Source organism: Bos javanicus, chromosome 3, assembly GCF_032452875.1.
Source record: "Bos javanicus breed banteng chromosome 3, ARS-OSU_banteng_1.0, whole genome shotgun sequence".
NCBI lineage: Eukaryota > Metazoa > Chordata > Mammalia > Artiodactyla > Bovidae > Bos > Bos javanicus.
The window spans coordinates 48,953,543-48,973,739 of record NC_083870.1 but is presented as its reverse complement, the minus strand read 5'-3'; the positions used below and the strand labels follow the sequence as shown (position 1 = coordinate 48,973,739).

The following is a 20,197-nucleotide window of genomic DNA, read 5'->3' as shown; positions in this document are numbered from 1 at the left end:
ATCTTTCCCAGCATCAGGGTCTTTTCCAGTGAGTCAGTTCTTCACATCAGGTGGCCAAAGTATTGGAGTTTCAGCTTCAGCATCAGTCCTTCCGATGAATATTCAGGACTGATTTCCTTTAGGATGGACTGGTTGGATTTCCTTGCAGTCCAAGGGACTCTCAAGAGTCTTTTCCAACACAGCAGTTCAAAAGCATCAGTTCTTCGGCACTCAGCTTTCTTCACAGTCCAACTCTCACATCCATACATGACTACTGGAAAAGCCATAGCTTTGACTAGACGGACCTTTGTTGGCAAAGTAATGTCTCTGCTTTTTAATAAGCTGTCTAGGTTGGTCATAACTTTTCTTCCAAGGAGCAAGTGTTTTTTAATTTCATGGCTGCAGTCACTATCTGCAGAGATTTTAGAGCCCAAGAAAATAAAGTCTGTCACTGTTTCCACTGTTTCCCCATCTATTTGCCATGAAGTGATGGGACAAGATGCCATGATCTTAGTTTTCTGAATGTTGAGTTTTAAGCCAACTTTTTCACTCTCTGCTTTTTTACTTTGATCAAGAGGCTCCAGGTTACACAGAAGGAAAGTACGAGAGTTGAGTGTTAAGGTTTTGGGGACCTAATCAGTCACCCCCTCATCCTAATAAAGTTCTGAACAGAGAGATCCAAGAGACAGCAGATGAAGATTAAAAATACCACCTTGAATATCTAATGGCTGGGGGTGGAAAGTGCACTGTAAAAGCAGGTTATTAATGTTTCACCCTTGAGACGAAGAGACCAAACCATTCTATCCCAGGTCCAGCCAACAGCGTACCCCAGCTCCTGAAGTCTCCCCTGTAAACTCAGTGGGTGAGCTGAGAAGGTGTGTTCCCAGGGTTAGGTGGATCCCAAAGTGCTGAGCCAGCCTGTGCTCTGCCCCTCCCTCCAAACTCTCAGGACATGTTGCCTTATTGTTCTTTGTCCCTTCCCGTCATGGCATGTTCTAGGTATGCTGCAAATATGCTGAGGGAGATGGCCTGTGGTTTTAACTTTGATCTATGGAAACTGACTTTTGAGTCAGCAAAATCCAGTTTTCCTATAAATAAGGAAGCAGGTGACCCATGAAAACACTGAGCTCCAGGGAACAGTGTGTGACCTGAGGTGGAGGCAGTCGCCCGTTGACTCCTCCTGTGTTCCTCACGCCCGCAGTCTAGTGCCTGTCGTGGGCACCACACTCACACCTGAGGCTGGGTCATCATCTGTGGTGGTGGCCCGGGTGGGGGCCGGGCAGGGGGATGGTTCAGATGGAAGATAGAACTTCCACAATCCAAGTTTGCAACATTATCCAAGTGCTTAAACGGAAAGATTATAGATTAGCTTTGACATTTCCCAAATTCATTTAGTGTGGGAAATGAAATTAAACCATCAACTAGCTCCTACCTCAAATCTAATCTTCCTTATGATGGAGAGCAGGTGTCTTCATGTCATTTCTCTTTATCTGCATCTGCTTCTGGAACAGAGTTGTTGTCCAAGGCTCAGACTGCTCACCTCTGAAACCACGCCCTCTCCTCCTCACTGCCAGACCCTTCTAAGGGACTGAATATGGTCTTCAGCTGTCGCTCCCCAACTGTTTTTGTCTTAGGCATTAGGCTTGTTGGGAGAAGGTGTTGATTGTTGGCCAGAGACTAGAGAATGCATTCATAAATTTTTTTTTTTTTTTTAAAAAGGAAGGTGGTGTGAGTCACAGTGGTGGAGGGAGTAACAGCCACTTTGATGTGGCAGGTACTGATTTCACATTCTGCTACAAGCTAGAGCCTGACGGTGTTCTGGGCTGCCGCTGCCACCATGTGAGTCTCAGCTTTGACTGACTTCCACACAGTCAAAGATGAACCACAACCACAATCTCAGATGTGCAAGAAATATTATATCATGACTCTCAACCTAATTTCTGGCTGTGAACTCCCATTCCACTGAACTGGCAGAAAGTTAATCCGTTATTCTTGGGCTATCCCTCCATGGGGTTATACAAAGTATCAGGTAGCCCCGGGCATTAGTACACACAGTTTGCCCTTGATTCGTCCATCCTCCTATACTCATGGCTCCTTCAGGCCCTGCTGGGGAAGCAGGAGTCTTCTGGAAGGCCATTTATGGCCCTGTCTGCCTAGATGTGCCTGTGGGTAGGGTAACCAACTCTCTTGCTTTGCCTGAGATTGTTCTGATTTTAGTTCTGAAAGCCGCAGGTCTCTGAAACCCCCTCCCGCCCAGCAAACCCAGACCTAGGAATGGACACTTCCATTTAGAGTCCTGCCACTTCTCCATGCTCTGTTAAAAAGAAAAAAAGCAGACCTGGACATGTGTTTGGAACCCACAGATCTCTCCCTCTCCTTTCCCAGTTCAAGGAGGGGTCTCATTTTCTAACTGGGGGATAGAGGAAGATCACGACCACCTTTTGTTCCCAAACACTGGGGTCATGTTGGGAACCCCCTTCCTTCACCTTCTTCACTGGTAGGAAAGGTTTAGAGAGCTAAAATTTTGGAAATCAAAAGCCAGTAAGAATTTTACGCTGAGTGTCTTCTTAGTATCCTACCCTCAGCTCCCTCCCCTCACCTGCGGGAATGAGCCACAGATTGAGTCCTGTGGGAATGAAGCAGACAGAGAGACCAAAAACAAGAAAACAGATGCAGGAAGAGAAACAGAAGTCGAGAACAGAGTGAACCATCACACACATTGGGGACCACTAGACAGTCCTCCTTCCATTTAAGGTTTCATCTCTACCAACATTTCAGAAAAATAGGAGAGGAAGTGACTAAGAGCATTTTGGCACAGTTAGCATTTTTATCTAGGCAGGGCTAGAAAATTCCTTAAAGTTTTGTCAAGTGGATCCAGTCTTTGAAGTTCTTCAAGTTTTGTCTTCTCCCTCCTTTTGTCTTTTCCAGAAGACCTCAGCTGGCACAGGGGTGGGGCAGGGAGAAGCATTTGCTAGACTTGCATTCATCCAAGGAGTGAGACAGCTGAGGCTGGATGACTTCATCAGGAAGCATCTTGGTGGGGGCAAGAAGGGCCCTCAGGGACTGTTGGCCCTGCCAACATCTTGCCTCCATCAAGACAGCAATAAATAAACTTCATGAGGTCCAAGAACACAAACCTGTCAGCCTGGCTCAGTGCCCGGTGCCCAGCCCTGAGCCAGCAGAGGCACACCCTCCATACTTGTCTTTGGATGGAAGGATGAGCCCGTGCTTTCTCAGCACCAGCCCTGGTTTGTGCTGCCGTCACACAGCCTAGAGCATCTGCTAGGGATATCAGGGAGACAATAAAGAAAAATGCAAGCTCATAAGAGGTGCCCTTGCTTGTTGGAGCTGCCCTGACAACACCTAGGACTGACTGCAAGGCAATCTGCTTTCTGAGCAGAAGTGCTGGTGGTTAGAGGAGGCCAGAATGGAAGAGCAAGTAGTCTTTGGAGCTTCAGGAAGAAGAGATCTGTTATAACAGCCAGTGTCTTTAAACAGATGCATTTTTCTTATAAGAGAGTTTCCATTGCATGCTGGGCCACGCCATGCACAGAGCAGTGATTACCCCCAGCAACCTCTCAATCGATTACCAGGCTCTCTGTCAGCAGGCCTCATAGGTCAACTGTTGCTTTGCCCGCCCCACTCCCATCAACAGCATGTTCATGAAGGGACAAGCACCTGACTTAGAAATTATTCCCCCCATATGTGCAATCTATGGAAACATGTAAACATTCCCATTTATTTTCCCCATCTCCCTCTTGCCATTTCCTCAGGCCTGAGCTTCAAATCAGAGATGTTTGACATTCTCTTAAGAACCAATCTTCTTGGGTCTGTGAAAAACATAGCCATTTCAGCTCAGACAGTTGCTCAGTCATGTCTAACTCTTTGCAGCCCCATGGTATAGTCCGCCAGGCTCCTCTATCCATGGGATTCTCCAGGCAAGAATGCTGGAGTGGGTTGCCATTTCCTCCTCCAGGGGATCTTCCCAACCCAGGGATCGAACCTGTGTCTTTTGTGTCTCCTGCATTGGCAGGCAGATTCGTTACCACTCTGCCACCTAAGAAGCCATTTATTGAGTTTTTATGGTCTGTCAGGCACCCTGGTAAACATTTACATACATGGTCTAAGTTTGTCCTCTCAAGGACACCGTGCAGGCGTTACTGCCACTGTACAAATGAGGAAGCTGAGGCCAGATGCTGAAGAGCTTACCCAGGGTGCTAGCTGCTATGTGGGGATCCTATGACTTCAAGTCTGTAGCCCTACTGGCTTCACCGAGCTGCCTGTCAAGGGTAAGAGTAAGGAGGAGGAAATCAATGGTCTTCACTCACCAGAGACAGCCAATCCAGTTAGTCTTCTTTCTAATAAAGCCTAAAGTCAAAAAATAGTAAGAGCATTTCCCATCCCCTGTATTTCCCTTTGCACAGACCCACAACTTTAATTTTGCCATATGGACACCCAGGCCTGCCTTTGCCTCCCTCTTTTCCACCACCAATGATTTCCAGGTCAGATGAGGTTGACGCGGGGAGAGCCCTCCGAAAGGGCCTGGGGGAGGCAGGTGGCGCTCCTGTGCAGCCCTGTATCCAGGGCCTGCTCACCACTGAGCACTGCATCCTTGTCCTGGCGGGTTCCCTGGAGGGGCGCAGAACTCTGCTAGCATATCAGTGATGGCCAAGTTCGGCAAGATGCAGGGCCTGACTAGGCTTTTTCTGGATTTGAGGAGAGGAGAGGGCATGACTATGAATATCCGATTCGTGTCCATTTTTTATCACCTCTGCCTGGTCATTTAGCCTCTTGAGACTTCTGCTTCCTCATTAGTTAAATGAGAGGGTTTTCCAGGGTGGCGTCTGGGATAACCTTTTAATCCTAACATTCTACTGAAGGAACAAATGTACCAATGAATTGAATTTGACTTTGGATGAAGTATTATTTGGAGGCCATTCTTGGTTTGCAGAAAGCATCTTCCTTTATGCATTCAGTGTGCATAAAGCCTCACAGAGAGGGCGTTTCAGCTGCAGGCCTCCCCCCACCCCCCTACTCCGTGCCCTGCCCGACAGAGTCAGAGCAGCTGGCCCAGAGCTGAGTGTCACGCAGCAGAGACAGTGGCTGCGCTGCGTACATGCCACTCAGTAACTAAGACCGTCACTATGGAAGAAGCTGTATGTGTTCAAACTTCTGATAAAGTCACGGCAATAACGAAACACACTAAACTCGGGAGGCAGGGAAAAAAACGGGGGAGGATTCATCTTTCACCATCTGTGCTGCTGAAACTTAAGCCATGGTTAAAAAATAAGCACTCTAACCTCTTAACGTTTTTCACAATAATTTTAGAAAGATTGTTTTTTGTTAGAAACCTAAGTCTTGTGTGTGAAGATACGTTTGTCTGACATTCAAATAGTCCAGTTTCAGTTTCGTTTTGTTGAAGTCGAATTCACATTCGTGCTTTCATTTTACAGTACTTTTTGTTTCCAGTTTTAGGACCCATGCTTCCCTGCCCATCCATCCTCTTTTCTGTCTGTCTCCCTGCTGTGTAGCTTTGTGGGGAAACACTGGGGTGAAGTCCACGTGATATTAGCAAGGGTTATTTCTGAGGGGAGGGGTCAGAGTAACTTTTTCTTGCTTTCTTGTTTGTCTCTATGTTGATTGATCTTTTTTAAAGACGAGCATGGAAATGATAGAGCCATTCTTCTAAATAAGCAAAAGGAAAATGCATTTTAAAGGAGCAAACAGGACCACACTGCCTGTGTGTGTGTGTGTGTGTGTGTTAGTTGCTCAGTCGTGTCCGACTCTTTGCAACCCCACAGACTATAGCCCGCCAGGCTCCTCTGTCCACGGAATTCTCCAGGCAAGAATACTAGCACCCGGCTTTACTGGCAGTATCAGGCCCCAGCCAAGGCAAGTTTCTTCCTCTCCCGCCTCCCGAATCCAACCCCGAAGGGTCTGGCAGGTTTCCCCACTCCCCTTCTCCCTGGACTTGGGTAACTGGTGAGCGGTGAACTCTTGGATCCGAGCGGCAGATGCCAGGCCTGGAGGCTGTGCCCCTTCTTCCTCAGCATGTGTTTGTGGTAAAAATGGAGCTGAGATGAAAGTCGCTGGTGATGGTTCCTGCAAGTCTTACCAGAAAAGACCCCTGGATGTACCAGGATGGCTCTGGGCACAGATTTCACTGTATTTCTTTCAGTCCCTAGGAAAGTATGAACACCAGTGTTATTTATTCATCATCCAGTGTCTCAGGTTTGTTTTCATAGTTCTTGTTTTATTTTGAGTTAATAAATATCAGGATTTTGTGAGGAAGGCACTCCAGAAATAAAGCTGACTATTCATGGCAGTGCTTTTGGCAAACGCCTTTCCTCCTGTGCAGAGGGAAACTGTTTACCTTTCTGAAGAGTCAACAGAAGCTCGGGTTCACAGTTCCGCCACCAGAAGAAGGGCCCGCTTCAGTTTCATAGGCTGACTAATAGCTGCCCTTCGCTGATGAAGGACGTGGAGTGGACTGGGCTGGCTTCCGGCTTGAGTTAAGGAGGGAAAATATGCTTTCTGTGTAAAAGCTGCAATTAACATTCTTGGACAACTCTCAGAGTAAATCAAAGAAATAATCCAACTTTTCTGTTGCCTAAAATTACACTTTAATCTCTTTCCTTTCTCTTCAAAAAATAAGAATTCTCTGTGAAATGGGAATAATGTACCCATGGTGATTATTTCACTGAGTTGAGGTGAGAAGCACATCAAGTAAGATGATAGCAGGAGGGTGCCTGGTTCACTCTGAAGTACTGCACAAACATGAAGCATCTCTAGCGAGAACCTGAGAGCGGGTGTTAGTGTGAAGTGACATTACTCAGTGGGGCTGTTGAGCCAGTCTGTGGGGGCAGCGTTAACAGGAACCCAGCCTCTTTCTACTAACCCATCCTGCCACATCCTTGGGTCTTTTTAATGATACGTCTCCTGAGAGCACCACTTTATTATTTTGAATCTTTTGGAAGGAAGCACAAAGTATAGCTCAAAGTAAATGTTTTCCTGATGGGCCTGAATGAGTCAGAGGTCCATTTCTTGTAAGTGACGCAATGTTGGTTGCATGCCTGTGTCGGGGGTATGCTACCCAACATCTCTGTGCTCTAGTTCGCATCATCCACTTGTGGTTGTTAAGAGGATTAAATGTTTTCAGGGGAATATAGAACAAGGTCTAGCACATAGTATGTATTCCGTGAGTGCTTGCCATTTTCAATTATTTATTTACACACAGAAGTTGCACACCTGCCTACTGATAGCAAAACAAAAAGGCCACAGGAACAAATTAGAAAGCTGCTTCCAGGTTTCTGGCAAGCAGACATATCCCTAAGGCATCTCTTGAAGTGGGGTATAGGGGAGTAGAGTACCTGGCATGAGTTTAATTCCTCATACTCTTATTTTCTTCCCACAGAAGAGTTCTTTTTGGGGGAATCTGGCCCCTGGCTTCTGATAGCTAATGATACCAATGTGCTCAGTTCCAGGGCCTGAAACTGGGCTCTTGTCTAACACTCGGAAATGAATTGTCCAAGGAGACACATGTGCTGACAAAGCAAGGGATTTTATTGGGAAAGGGTGCCCGGGCAGAGAGCAGGAGGGTAAGGGAACCCAGGAGAGCAGCTCTGTCACATGGCTTGCAGTCTCGGGTTTTACGGTGATGGGCTTAGTTTCTGGGTTGTCTTTAGCCAACCATTCTGACTCAGAGTCCTTCCTGGTGGTACATGCCTTGTTCAGCCAAGTTGGATGCCAGAGAGGATTCTGGGAGGTGGTTGGACATGTGTCTTGCACGTGTGAACAAGGTACACGCCTTGTTCAGCCAAGATGGATACCAGAGAGGATTCTGGGAGGTGGTTGGACATGTGTCTTGCACGTGTGAACAAGGTACACGCCTTGTTCAGCCAAGATGGATACCAGAGAGGATTCTGGGAGGTGGTTGGACATGTGTCTTGCACGTGTGAACAAGGTACACGCCTTGTTCAGCCAAGATGGATACCAGAGAGGATTCTGGGAGGTGGTTGGACATGTTGGTGTATCCTTTTGTTCAAAAGGACAGGACCTCCTGTCATAAAACAACTCGTGCAAATGGTTACTATGGTGCCTGGCCAGGGTGGGCGGTTTCAATCAGTGTGCTTCCCCTAACAAGTGGGCATTAGGTACAACTCAAGCAGAGCCCAGGAGGCACAGTGGAGGTGTCTGGGGGGCCCCCAAAGGCTTTGGTGAGAATGAGCTTTGGGAGGTGCAGGACTTTCTGGCTCAACAGAAGACGGTGAGAAGAGATCTGCCCTGAGCCTTCACGGGGCAGCCTGGGGGAGCTTCCAGAAGCACAGACTGTGCCTTCCTGTCATCCCCCTTGCTACACAGCATGATGTTTCAGCCCCGCTGAAGTCCGGGTCTGGGGGAGTCCCACCACACTTCTCTGCTTGACCCCTGAGTCTCACTTCACTGTCTCCTGCTGCCGCCTTGGCCCCATCTACCCCCGTTCCCTGCAGGAAGCCAGCCCAATGCCAGTTCTATGACATCTTCCATCCCTTCCCCTCCCACATGAGCCCTCCTCCCCTGACCCCCGGCTGGGTTTCCACTCCGCTATGCTGCTCTCTCCCTGGAGCTTGAGTTGTAGCTCATAATTCACGAGTCCTCCCAGCCATACAAGCCCCCACACACACGCTCTCCTGCAGCTTGTGACAGACCCTGGTGGACCGTCCAAGAGTCTGAAAGCTGATCCACCTGTACCTGCAGGGAGTCCTCAGTCCCAGGCAAGAGAGTGACAATAGGACCTAGTGTTGAGGTGTCAAGTGGGTAAACCTGCCTTGTATCGATTTTGGGTTTTCGTGGGTTCCATCTCAAGGCATAGACATGTCCACTTGTTTAGTCATGCTAAAGAAACATGCACACTGAATTTTGTCTGGTAATAAAAGCCCGGTGCGGCTACCTCCTTTTTTCTTGTTTCAGGATCCCATGATTAATCTTGACCACCAACACAATCTATTCTCAGTTCCTTATCATATCAATTCTTTCCTAATGTGGTGTTAGGGTCTGCAGATCACTTTAGCGTTCTGTCATCCCAGGAAGATGCCAGTGCTCCACGCCCAGACTTACAGCACTGGACACTTACTGCCGTCCATCTTCCAGCTGCCTGACAAGGAAGCACTTCTCCTCAGAATAAGTATAAGTTAGCTAATGCTGAAACTGCAGAAATGTTCGATCCATATCCTGTGTCGTGAGTGATTCTTCCCTCCCCCAGCTCCTCATTCAGACATTAATTCTAGGTCTCTCTGCAGCACGCAGGGTTGAACCTTGTGGTAAAATGCTAGCGGTGCAGTAGCGGCAGGAAGGCATATATATAATTTCCCTGTCAGAGTGGTTTTAATGCTCTCTTTCATGGGGCATGATACATTAAAGAAAAGATAAACGGTTACGGGCCCCCAGGATCTGTGGAGTCAACACATGTGTGAGAAAGTACCATTTTAACACTTAATTATTTTAGCCAAGGAATAAAATCTATTTTTATTACTTATGAGCAGTGGTGCTAAACTGACTACGAGGTTGTGATCTGTAGGAAAAGGAAATCTTCACAGAAATTGTATACCCAGCCTGAAACAGGGAGACCACCAAGGACCGCAGTTTAAGAGGAGACGTGGAGGGGTGGGGGCTGGGGACAGAACCCAAAGAAAGAGGCCGAGTGGCATGTGGCCCTGCTGCTGAGCAAGATCACGCGGGGACCTGGGGTGTCACCTGGGAAGCAGGTCCTGCCTCTCCTGGGTCCCTGCGAACGTGAGGGATTAAAGCCTGCAGAGGAAAAAAACGCCAGTCCTTTCCGCACCTCCTCAGTGCTTAAAGAATGGCCTCTGTGTTTCCCAGTTGTAAATGAGATCATCATTGGTGAGGTCTGGAGGGAAATAACCACCCTCTATTACATGCTTTCTATGTGCCTGTGCTTTGCTAAATGCTTTATAGGGAAAATGTTCTTTAATCCTCCCAATGTCCCTTTGCACTAGGTGCTATAATTCATTTTATAGATCAGGACACTGAAGTCTGACAAGGGGGTAAATCAACCAAAACTGACAGCCAGTCAGTGGTGAAGACTCTGGGACTTGAACCCAGAGATTACCTGCCGACGGGGCCTGTGCTTACCTTAAGCACCATGCTTTTAAATAGCCTTTTGATAGTGTCATACCCAGAAAGTTAGAATGAAAAAAAAAGCTCCCTGATTTTCCAGAGCACTTGGGACAATGCCCTTGACCTTGGTTTTCAGTCTGTAAAAGACTGATTCCGTCATTTACCTACCTGCCCTGCACATATGTCTTCAGGACGTTGAGTTGGTGGTGAGGGCTCTGAGAACCTTAGATGATCAAAGATGCTTAATCAGATAATAAGCAATGAGTTTTCACATCACTTCTCAAGACTTAAGTCCTCAAACTAGTGGACTTAAGTCTGCCAACAGCCAGTTTGAGATTTTAAAAGTGAATTTTACATGCATTCGTTGTAAGTCGGAAATCCAAAGTTCTTGTGGAATACCATTAAGGCACTTCTGCAGGGACCTCATCTGACATCTGACGGAGAATATCCTGCTGAGGCAGGCAGGGTGCCCTCCCTGGGGAGGTGAATACCCAATCTTTCATCTTTGAGAACCAAATATTCCTTTCTAGTTGACCGTGGGGAAGAGGGAATTACCAAGAGAGGGTGAGTTAGGTTTCAGGTGTGCAGCAAGGTGATTCTGTTGTGCATGTACATGGACTTACTCTTTTTCAAATCTTTTCCCATTTGGGTTGTTACATAATATTGAATGGAGTTCCATATGCTATACAGTGAGTCTTTGTTGCTTGTCCATTTTAAATATAGCAATGTGTACATAGCCAAAAAATAAAAGATAATTCTACGGCCTTACTCCCCTTCTCCTCTGTAACTCGCTCTGATTAAGACGTGCACCACTGGAAGCTGGATTACTGCAGCAGACTCCAAGTTGGTTTCTTTACAGTGTTTTTGAATGGGTGTATGAAAGGATTAGCTTTATGTCATGAAATAAAACTTTCATCCTTTAAGCCAAAAGGAAAGGCAAAACCGAAGCAGGTAGCATTCCAGTGTATTTTCCAAGAGAGATTATAAATTATTGTAAACTGGCAGTGCAAGTAGCATTTTAAAGATTTCAGGGGAAATGTAAATAGATGGCTTTGAAGTTATCATATAGTTATAAGGAAAAGGTATTTTGGAAAAATGGCCCAAGAAATCTCATATGAACACATACACCCACTTGTCCTCTTCGATTTAGTAATCCCATTTCTGGAAATTTATCCTTAAAAAATGATCCAAAATCATGAAATTAAGATGTTCATTACATAGTTATTTATAATAGCAAATATTTGAAATAGTTTAAATATGTCCTAGCTACATATGTGCATGCATATACACACTCCTGATACAATATGTATTTATTAAAAATTGGAATAATAAAAGTCAAGGAGCAACATGAAGATGCTTATTTCCTACGTAAAGTAAGTCAGATATATAACAATGACACTGTACCATTTAAATTGTATATCTTTTCACTTCTAGAATTTCTGTTCCATTTCCTCTTCATTTTTCATATCATGCTGTTCATTCTTTATGGTCACTCTTCCTTCTCTCATCGTCTTAACATCTTAAACATACTTCTTCAAATGCTTTATTTCAGATTGTTCTCAAGGTGCAGATTCTCTTGGTTGATGCGCTGTTCATTTCCTTGAGTCTCCTGTAAATTTTTCCTACGAACACTTCAACTTCTTCAAGTAGGGTTATCTGTGGGGCTCCACCACTCCCTGGCCTGGGGGATATGGTTTCCTCTGCCTCTGCCCAGACCCTAGTCATTTCAGGGCTCCCAGGCGGAAGTTGCAGTTCTTGACCAATTTCCTTGAATGACTGAGTATAAATTCTGTGATTGTACAGTTCAGTTTCCTGGCATGGGCCTGAGCAGTTTCTTAACCACAAGAGGTCCAACCCCCAGCCCCTCACTCCTAAAGCCCTTACTGATTCCCTGCCCCTTGAGTCTTTGTGGTTCAGTGGTCACCATTAGGTAGGGTCTGCTTTGTTTCTAGTACCTAAACTTCTTTGGCCTCAAACTCTGCTGTGTATTAAGATAGTTATGCAGTACTCGTCATTTAACCCATTGTATTGACCAGAAATATTTCTTTTCCATTTACTACAATTATGTGAAAATGTATGTGCATATATTCCAGAGACTGAAAGGGACTTTGAAATGACTTTTATGGGTAGAGATAGTGGGTTTATAGTAACTATTTTGCAAATATTCTGTACTGGCATTGTATTATCTTTAAAACAGTAAAACTCATCATGTTTTTAACCATTGTCTTTTATTTCAGAATGCATACACTACAACTGCCATTAATGGGACAGATTTTTGTACATCAGCAAAAGATGCACTCAAACTCTTATCCAAGAATTCAAGTCATTTTACATCTGTTAACTGCTTTGGAGACTTCATAATTTTTCTAGGAAAGGTAGGATGTCTTAACTAAAATAATAAAGTAACTTGGGATCCAAAAATTAAACCATACAACAAGACTTTGACAGAGAACTGTTTCCTAAGCAAAAAATTTACTCCGTGCTGGGCCTCATCCTCTCATTTAATCACCAATCCTGTGAAGCATCTCTGTTTCACAGGTGAAGAAACTAGGGCTTAATAATTTGGCTAGGATTCCACAGTAGGTTGAGTCAGGATTCAAATCTTGGTTTTATTCTTAGCAATGATCTATTCTACCATTGTGATCCCACTTTTTCATATCTAGAATGAAGACTCTATGACTTCAGAGAATAAATGTTTTATAGGGGTTGTCATAAAAATATGAAAATTGGAACTTCCTGGTGGTCCAGTGGCTAAGACTCCATGCTCCCAATGAAGGAGGCCTGAGTTCAATCCCTGGTTAGGAAACTAAATCCCACATGCTACAACTAAGACCCAGAAGAGCCAAATAAATATAAATGAATAAATATTTTTTAAAAAATGTATGGGCATAGTGTTAAAACTTGATGAAATGTCTACATTATTAAGAGCATTAATTTCCTAAATATACAGAATTATTGATATCTCAGATGGAGCCAGTTGCATTCCTGCTGTCATCTTTTTCTAAGGAGTTGTATGTCATCTTGTGAAAACCTCATTTTTCCTACCTATGAACTAAAAATAACATCCCCTTTCCGGGTTGTAGGTTAGAGTCCCTGAAGTAGCAGTACTCCAGCCCCTTCTTAACTGTGCCTCAGGTTGAAGGTTCTTTATACTGGCTGGTGTCTCTCTCCGTGGAGTTGTCACTCACTGGGCTTCATTCTGCACACCTCAGTTTGCTTCATCCTACTTCCACCGGACTGCCTTTCAAATTCTTGAAATTTCACAGACAATTTCACAGACATCCTGACCCTCCTTCCACATCTTCACTTTTCTAAGCTAGACGTCCTTGCTTCCTCCAGCCATGCCTCCTCACAGGACACGAATGCCGGTGGCTTTCACGGAGCCCCAGAGTGAACAAGCTCTAGTCTCCACTTGTGCCAGTGTCAAATACAGGGACTCATGACTCCTTGTTTAGCACTGTGTGCTCCGGCGGCATTTGGTGTATGTCTCCAGGGCGTCACTGTCATGATGCCGTCAGGAACAAGTTAGAACACGCTTGGATTGCACAGATGTGTGCTAATTGCACATATATTTTAAGGCACAGCTGGGTCCCAGAGACTTTTCGTGTGACAGTAGCTCTAGAAGCACAAACTGATTATGCCTTTTAAAACAGCCTAATAATCCAAGTTGTAGTTATATCTAAATGGATAATATTGTTTACATTAGCTTGGTAGGGTTGTGGGTGATACATTTTGTAATAACTACTTCCAAAAATTTTTATTAAGAGGTTTCATTTTTATAACAGACTTGTGTTTTATTTTAGGCAGTAATTCATTTTCTTGTATTTCTCAAAAGGAACACATAATTACTGATAGTTTTTTTTTTTTGAATGAAGTGGCATGCAGATTCACATCCATCTTTATGGATATCCAAGCACGATGAGGGCTCTGGGGGGTTCCATTTTGTCTGGTAAAGAATTAGGTTCCTCACGGCCTATAATCATTTCCTGGAAATATAGTAATTACATATAGCAAAAGCCTATTATCCTATTATCCCTACAGCAGCACTGGAAAGCCCATCCACTTTAATCCCCAGGATAAAAGCAATCACATGTTTAACTGCAGTACATCCACTCAATGGATTGATGCATCATTGTTTTTAAAAATAAGGATGTATAAAACTGTTCTAATGAAGATGCTTGTTGTAGTTTTTAGTAAAAGAAAAAACAGACAAAAAATTTTGTGAGGTACCATTGCTTAGTTGCTCAGTTGAGTCTGACTTTTTTGTGACCCCATGGACTGTGGCCTGCCAGGCTCCTCTGTCCATGGGAATTCTGCAGGCCAGAATACTGGAGTGGGTGGCCATTTCCTTCTCCAGGGGATCTTCCCGACCCAGGAATCAAACGTGCATCTCCTGCAATGGCAGATGGATTCTTTACCACTGAGCCACCAGGGAAGCCCTGAGGTACCATTACATCTACATAAATAAAAAAATTAGGCATAGATAAAATGAAAGTATATATACTCTTCCCATTCTCCAGATTAACTGGGTTTTCTTTTGGTATCATCATAGCTTTTCATTTTTCTTCATATATTACTGTATCCAGTTTTCTGACAAGTACTCATTATAGTAAGGCATATACACCCCCACATATGCACATATATGAAACTATTACTTATACCTGACAAAAATCTTTTCTACAATATCCTAACTAATTTATAGACATTTTCAACAAACTCTTTGTTTTGGACAGGTGTTGGTGGTGTGTTTCACAGTTTTTGGAGGACTGATGGCATTTAACTACCACCGTGTGCTTCAGGTGTGGGCAGTCCCACTGCTCTTGGTCGCTTTTTTTGCCTACTTAGTAGCCCACAGTTTTTTATCTGTGTTTGAAACTGTGCTGGATGCACTTTTCCTGTGTTTTGCTGTTGACCTGGAAACAAATGATGGATCCTCAGAAAAGCCCTACTTTATGGACCAAGAGTTTTTGGTAAGTAAACATCTCATTTCCTTTTTCAACCTCCATCCTCATAATCTCAAAAGTGTTGAAGACTCGCACATAAAGGAGGCTGGCACCCAGCTTATTTTCTCTCCTGGGTAGGCAGGCTCTGTGAGCTTCTACCACAAGACCCAAGTGTCCTGAGAGTGAGATTTGCCTTGTATTTTCTGAGGCTGATCCCACCTCCCTTATTGAAACCTTCTTCTTGGAGAAAAGTGAAGCTGAACGATTAACACTTAGTAAATGACCCAGGGTAGGAGGTATTTTGGGTGCAGTAGCCATCCAAGTCCCTAATGGTCTTAATGGCTTATTTTGGCCTGTTGTGTGGTCCGGAGCTTTCACAGTTGATCTTTTTTCTAAGGCATTTTTGCATCCCCAAATATCATGTCATACCAGTTGTATTTTAGGGAACGCCCACTCCCATGGAGACCAGTCACCTTCAAGGCCACTATTGACAGATCTCTGATTGTGAGGCCCTTTGTTAACCAGGGCACAAGGCTGAGAAAAGCCACACCCTCAGTAGAGCCCCCACCCTATCTGGAAATAGCAGGCAGCTGTTCCCAACAGCTTTTGCAACACAGTTGTTGCATATTTGCCTTATCCTGTGTAGACAGGGATATTTTAACAGCTGAATGAATCTTCTCATCTCTTTCCCTTGTCTCTGTCAAGTAACATTTTAACAATTTCTTTCACTTGATTACCATAAAATCTAGGCATTAAGGCCCTTCTGCTTTGAAATAGAGAATGCAAAGCACTCCTTAGTCCAACCAGGCACTGAAGTTTAAAAACACTTCTATAGTTTTATAAATAAGTGTATCCTTCTCCCAAAAGAACATAAAAATACAATAACACTTTAACATATTTGGTATGTATTCCAAAGAACATGTTTCTTATGGTTCTTATGGTATTAGGAAGTTAACTAGGTCTCTACAATTTACACTTTTTTGATTAAAAACCCACTTTGAAATCTACCCCCCAAGATATCTTAGTTCAACAGGGAAAACTTTAAGGATTAAATTCCCAAAATGATATGGCCAAGTAAATGACTGCCAATCAGTGTGGACACAGAACACTAGTCTAACTCATTCTTTTATTTTTCAGAATTTTGTAAAAAGGATCAACAAATTAAACACAAGGGCACAGAGAAACAAGAACTCATTAACAAGCGAAGAGGGAACAGAACTCCGGCCATTGTGAGACAAGTGCCCGTCAGGTATTCGTACCTGAAAAAGTTTCCTTCTCCTAAGAGCCGTGCGCAGAATACACGATAAGGCCCAGTGCGGTCCCACTGTGGTCCCAGTTCTTCGCCACTGTTTTTGTCCCCATTGTTTGACCACGTTACAATACTAGAACCAGAGAAAAAGTATGCAACCTTTTTGTACCAAATGAGACTGAAAAATCTTTTAAGACCTTGTTTATGCGGTCAATTAAAAAAAAAAAGCACATTATGTAAAAACTCATTTCAGGGCACCCTGAAAAGGACTTCCTCACTCACAATCAATAAACCTTAGCAGAAATCTCTGGAATATTGCCCTACTACAGAGAACTTTTTCCTAATCCTTCACTCCTGGAAATGAGCTATTTATGTTACAGCTTTTCAAAGTACAATTCTTCAATTTAGGGACAATTAAAACCAAAAGTATAACTGGAAGTACCACCTGATGGGCATGGCATAGAATAGGCACAAGCTTAATCAGATGTGAAGTTAAATTTTGTTCAAAGTACAAGGCTACCTCGTAGAAATGAGCAAACGTTCTGCATAAGTGGTTTTCAAGCACGGCCCCACCTGAGAACTGCCTAGAGGAAGATTTCAAGTTCTTCTGCCTGGACCCCATTCCCAGGTTTAGATTCAGTGGTGGGTCAGAGAAATGGGGGCAGGGGAGTCCTTGGGCTGCTGCTGCTAAGTCGCTTCAGTCGTGTCCAACTCTGCAACCCCATAGACGGCAGCCCACCAGGCTCCCCTGTCCCTGGGATTCTCCAGGCAAGAACACTGGAGTGGGTTGCCATTTCCTTCTCCAGTGCATAAAAGTCAAAGTGAAGTCGCTCAGTCCTGTCCGACTCTTTGCGACCCCATGGACTGCAGCCTACCAGGCTCCTCCGTCCATGGGATTTTCTAGGCAAGAGTACTGGAGTGGGGTGCCATGTTTTTCCTTTTTAAAGCTTTAAACAAATAGAAACATCTAACATGTTAATTGGCAGCCTTGCTTCAACTAGATGAACAGGTGAACAGAATTACCCACTCTCCTAAAAGGACAGCCAGTCTGGCTTATTTGGCAGGACAAACAGTGAATATGTTTCCCTAAACCCCTCTTCACGCAGGGCAGAAAACTCCGTGCAGGCTCAGGTCTCCTGTAACAGATGCAGATTACGACTTTTCTCTTAAACAGCACCATTGAATTAGCTGAACTCGTCTCCTTTTAAGAAAAGGATTTACAGAGCAGTTTCTCTAAAGCATAAAACTTGGTCATTGTTGTGTGATGAGCAAGTCAACTGGGCTGGTTTTGTGGGTGCAGACACCCCTATGTCCTCATTATCTGCCTCAGCGAAAAACAAGCAGGCACGGTTCACCCCCAAGGCCTGAGAGAGCCAGTGCTATCGGAGGAAATCACTTGGCTGAGAACACATCCGCAAGTATGTTAACCACTTGTCTCTTCTTCATGATTGGATTTTTTTTATCATTATAACACTTAGATGTTTGACCTCCATGTCATACCCAAAGGTTAGGTTTTGCTAACACTATAAATCCTCATCTGTTATCAAACAGCATGTCCTATCCCTGATCCAGATGTTTCTTAGTATCTATTCATCCTAGAATATGACATAAAATCACCCTACCCCATCCCTAATGTTTCCCAAGATGATTTTAAGATTATTCCAAATTGGATTTTAGAATGAGGTAGAGGCAGCTGAAGCACAATGGGATAAGCAAAGGGTCAAGTGATAGTTTGAATCCTGGCTGGCATTTCCTGTGTGCAATGGGCAGGTCCCTTCATTTTTCTAAGCTTCGTCTAGAGCATTCAGTCCCAGTGTAATGGTGTGTAGATTCAGTAAAGAAATGTTAAAGTACCTTGTAACAATAGCTGGGAAAGAATACTTAAAAAAAAAAAGTCTGACTCTACCCATCTGAAGTTAGCCAGAAAAATAATCAGCCTGTGGCTCGTATCAATGTTCAAAAAAAATATTTATTTATAAAAAATACAATGGGATAGGTTTATGCTGAGAAATGCAGCAATAAATACAGTGGAAGAAAACAGAGCAATTCTACATCGATACATTGGCACAAACAGGAAGAGCAAAGGCACCCCCAGACTTTGATGTCTGCAGGCCAGTTTTGTACATGCTCCTTTTGAAACACCACTCAGAAAAGATCTCGTCGCCTTAGGTAAAAAATAAGTACACATATAATCACAAATGCACACTGATCAGGACTTTATTTAAAAATTAGCAAACAATACTGTAGAAACATTGATATGTAAATTTCTAAAACGCTGCATCTTAAATTTAGTTGGCAAAGACCACATTTAGCTATAAGCATGTTTAGTCTTCCATGTAGAAACAAGATACTAAACTGTAAAAAAAAAAAAAAAAAAGCTTCCTATTGTTTGAAAATACCAGTTTAAGTAGAGGACTGTAAAAATGCATAGATTTTTAATGAAAGAATTGACTGTACAAGAGTACTCCCCTTTCACAGTATTCCTTTTTACTTCATATGTGAGTTATTGGTTATGCTGTAGGATTTAACTGTCACAGCACTAAAAGGCAACTATTTAGGGAAGAGGCAGAAAAAGGTAAAAGGAATGTATGTAAGGCAATAGTTCCTTTAGGTACAATAAGCATAATAGTGTTTTAGGAAGACAAGATAAAAATTACTCAAGGCTAGCTTGGTTCTCACTGAATAAAAACAATGGGCTAAATACTGAGCTCCTCTGTGAATCTAATAATCAATGCCTTGGTCACCATACTGGTAATCTCTGGGGTAGTCATCTTGGTACTCGCCATGATATTCATCGGGGTATTCTGCCTGATAATCACTATCACTGATTTCTGACCCATTGGTTCCTGTTCCTTGGCTTCCGTTGTGAATGACAGGTTCTGTGGGAGCAGCACAGTATTTGGGATCATACACTTGCCGCCCAAGCCCATACACACTCATTCCTTTCTGGGAAGCGACTTTGTTGGTACCCATCTGTAGGGAAATCGTCGAGTTGTCCACGGGTTGTAATGTTAGCTTCTGATCGTAGATGTCTCTTCGGGTACCCGGTGCTAACATTCCCGCCTAGTATTAAAACATAGCAAAGTTAAAACAGCAGCTAAAATCTTTTCCTGTGAATTGTCTCTAAATGATGAAATGCACATTGAACATGAACACTAGTAACTTTCATTCGGTTCAGGGGTAAAGCTAGCTTACCAAAATATCTTAATGCTGAATCTCTCTTACAAAGTACTATTCATTGGCTTTCAAGCTAGGTCAGTCCTTCCCTTCAAGTCCTTGCTCTGCTATAACGTTGCTCTGTGGCCTCAGACAACTTAATTTACTTTCAGTTTTAGGTTTCTCATGTACAAGGTGGAGACAATACCACCTCCTTTGGATTAGGGAGGAGACTGGGCACAAAGACTAGAAACACAAGGCAGAGTGCTGGCATAGCTGAAGGTTATAGCTGAATGCCTACTATGACCACACACGCTCTCCAGGTTGCCAACTTCAAAAGTCTGTAATACATTTAACAAAAACCACACTGATGGAACAGGAAATGGCAACCCACTCCAGTATTCTTGCCTGGAGAATTCCATGGATAGAAGTTCAGTGGGCTATAGTCCTTGGGGTCGCAGAGAGTCAAGACACAACTGAGCATGCACATACGCAATGTATAATATAAAATTTTTACTGCTGTGTAAAGCAAATAAAGATCTTTCTCAAAATATTATAACTTAAAAAAAAAAAATTTCACTCTGAGCAGTCCTTAAGGACTTGAGGCTCTGAGGTGCCAAAGAGCTAGCCATCTCAGAACATCTACTCCCCTCCTTTTCACAGGCCGGTAACTCACCTCATCTCTTCCTTTATGCCAAGCACATGCTTCAGATTTAATCGGTAAAAAATACCTGAGTGGCAGCCCTGAGACAGA

At 43.8% G+C, this 20,197-nt stretch overlaps 2 protein-coding genes across 6 annotated transcripts in view; one reads left to right on the top strand and one right to left on the bottom strand.

The window, feature by feature from the left end:
* Positions 1-16,600, top strand: part of SLC44A3 (solute carrier family 44 member 3) — an 86,516-nt gene extending 69,916 nt beyond the window's left edge. For all 4 annotated transcript variants that reach the window (XM_061411135.1, XM_061411134.1, XM_061411136.1 and 1 more), the window contains exons 13-15: positions 12,333-12,470; positions 14,829-15,065; positions 16,176-16,600. In XM_061411135.1, the coding sequence (XP_061267119.1) occupies positions 12,333-12,470; positions 14,829-15,065; positions 16,176-16,271 (471 nt within the window). In that variant the 3' untranslated portion in view covers positions 16,272-16,600. The remainder of the gene's footprint in view (positions 1-12,332; positions 12,471-14,828; positions 15,066-16,175) is intronic.
* A 1,636-nt stretch (positions 16,601-18,236) lies between these two features.
* CNN3 (calponin 3) overlaps positions 18,237-20,197 on the bottom strand; it is a 30,469-nt gene continuing 28,508 nt past the window's right edge. For both annotated transcript variants that reach the window (XM_061411138.1, XM_061411139.1), the window contains one exon: positions 18,237-19,350. In XM_061411138.1, the coding sequence (XP_061267122.1) occupies positions 19,009-19,350 (342 nt within the window). In that variant the 3' untranslated portion in view covers positions 18,237-19,008. The remainder of the gene's footprint in view (positions 19,351-20,197) is intronic.